Source organism: Neophocaena asiaeorientalis, unplaced genomic scaffold (genome assembly GCF_003031525.2).
Source record: "Neophocaena asiaeorientalis asiaeorientalis breed wild unplaced genomic scaffold, Neophocaena_asiaeorientalis_V1.1 scaffold16, whole genome shotgun sequence".
In the NCBI taxonomy this organism is placed as follows: domain Eukaryota; kingdom Metazoa; phylum Chordata; class Mammalia; order Artiodactyla; family Phocoenidae; genus Neophocaena; species Neophocaena asiaeorientalis.
Genome location: NW_020175446.1, coordinates 4,312,534 through 4,313,064, shown reverse-complemented (window position 1 = coordinate 4,313,064; position 531 = coordinate 4,312,534). Strand labels below are relative to the sequence as shown.

At 71.8% G+C, this 531-nt stretch overlaps 1 protein-coding gene across 1 annotated transcript in view; it reads left to right on the top strand.

Moving 5' to 3' along the window:
- Positions 1-238: 238 nt before the first annotated feature.
- The window catches only part of XKR5 (XK related 5), a 22,508-nt gene continuing 22,215 nt past the window's right edge, over positions 239-531 (top strand). Inside the window, exon 1 of the mRNA XM_024768080.1 lies at positions 239-296. Coding sequence (XP_024623848.1) covers positions 239-296 — 58 coding nt within the window. The remainder of the gene's footprint in view (positions 297-531) is intronic.

Sequence of the window (531 nt, the reverse complement as noted above, 5' to 3'; positions counted from 1 at the left end):
CGGGTGTAATCGGTACTTTCCCTGCTTAGGAAGCAGACAACTCTGCCCCCCTCCCTGCCTCCCTCCGACCCGTCTAGCTACTCGGGAAAACCCAGGACGAGACGCTCTGCGCCTAAAGGCTCAGCCGAAATGCATCCTGCAGTCGGGTCTCCGGCCGGAACCCTCCCCGACTCGGGGCGGCCGGAGGGGAAGGGGCGGGGGCCCGGCAGGCAGGCCAGCGGCGCGGCAGGCGCAGAGGATGCACGCGGGGGTCCTGGGCCTCTCCGCCCTGCTGCTGGCGGCCGAGCAGAGCGCGCGTGAGTGCCGGGCAGGCCACGCTCACCCCTCCGACCCATCCTGACGCCCGGGGACCCACACGCCACCCCGGCCACGGCGGCGGCCTCTCCCCGCCTGCTCCCAGCACTGCCCTTTTTTCCCTCCCGGGGATGCGTGATTGCCCCCGAGGATGAATGCCGCACCCCCTCCGCCCCCTCCCCCTTGCATGCGTGGTCCCCGTGTATCTGAGGCCCCTCCGCGGCGGGTGCACGGTCC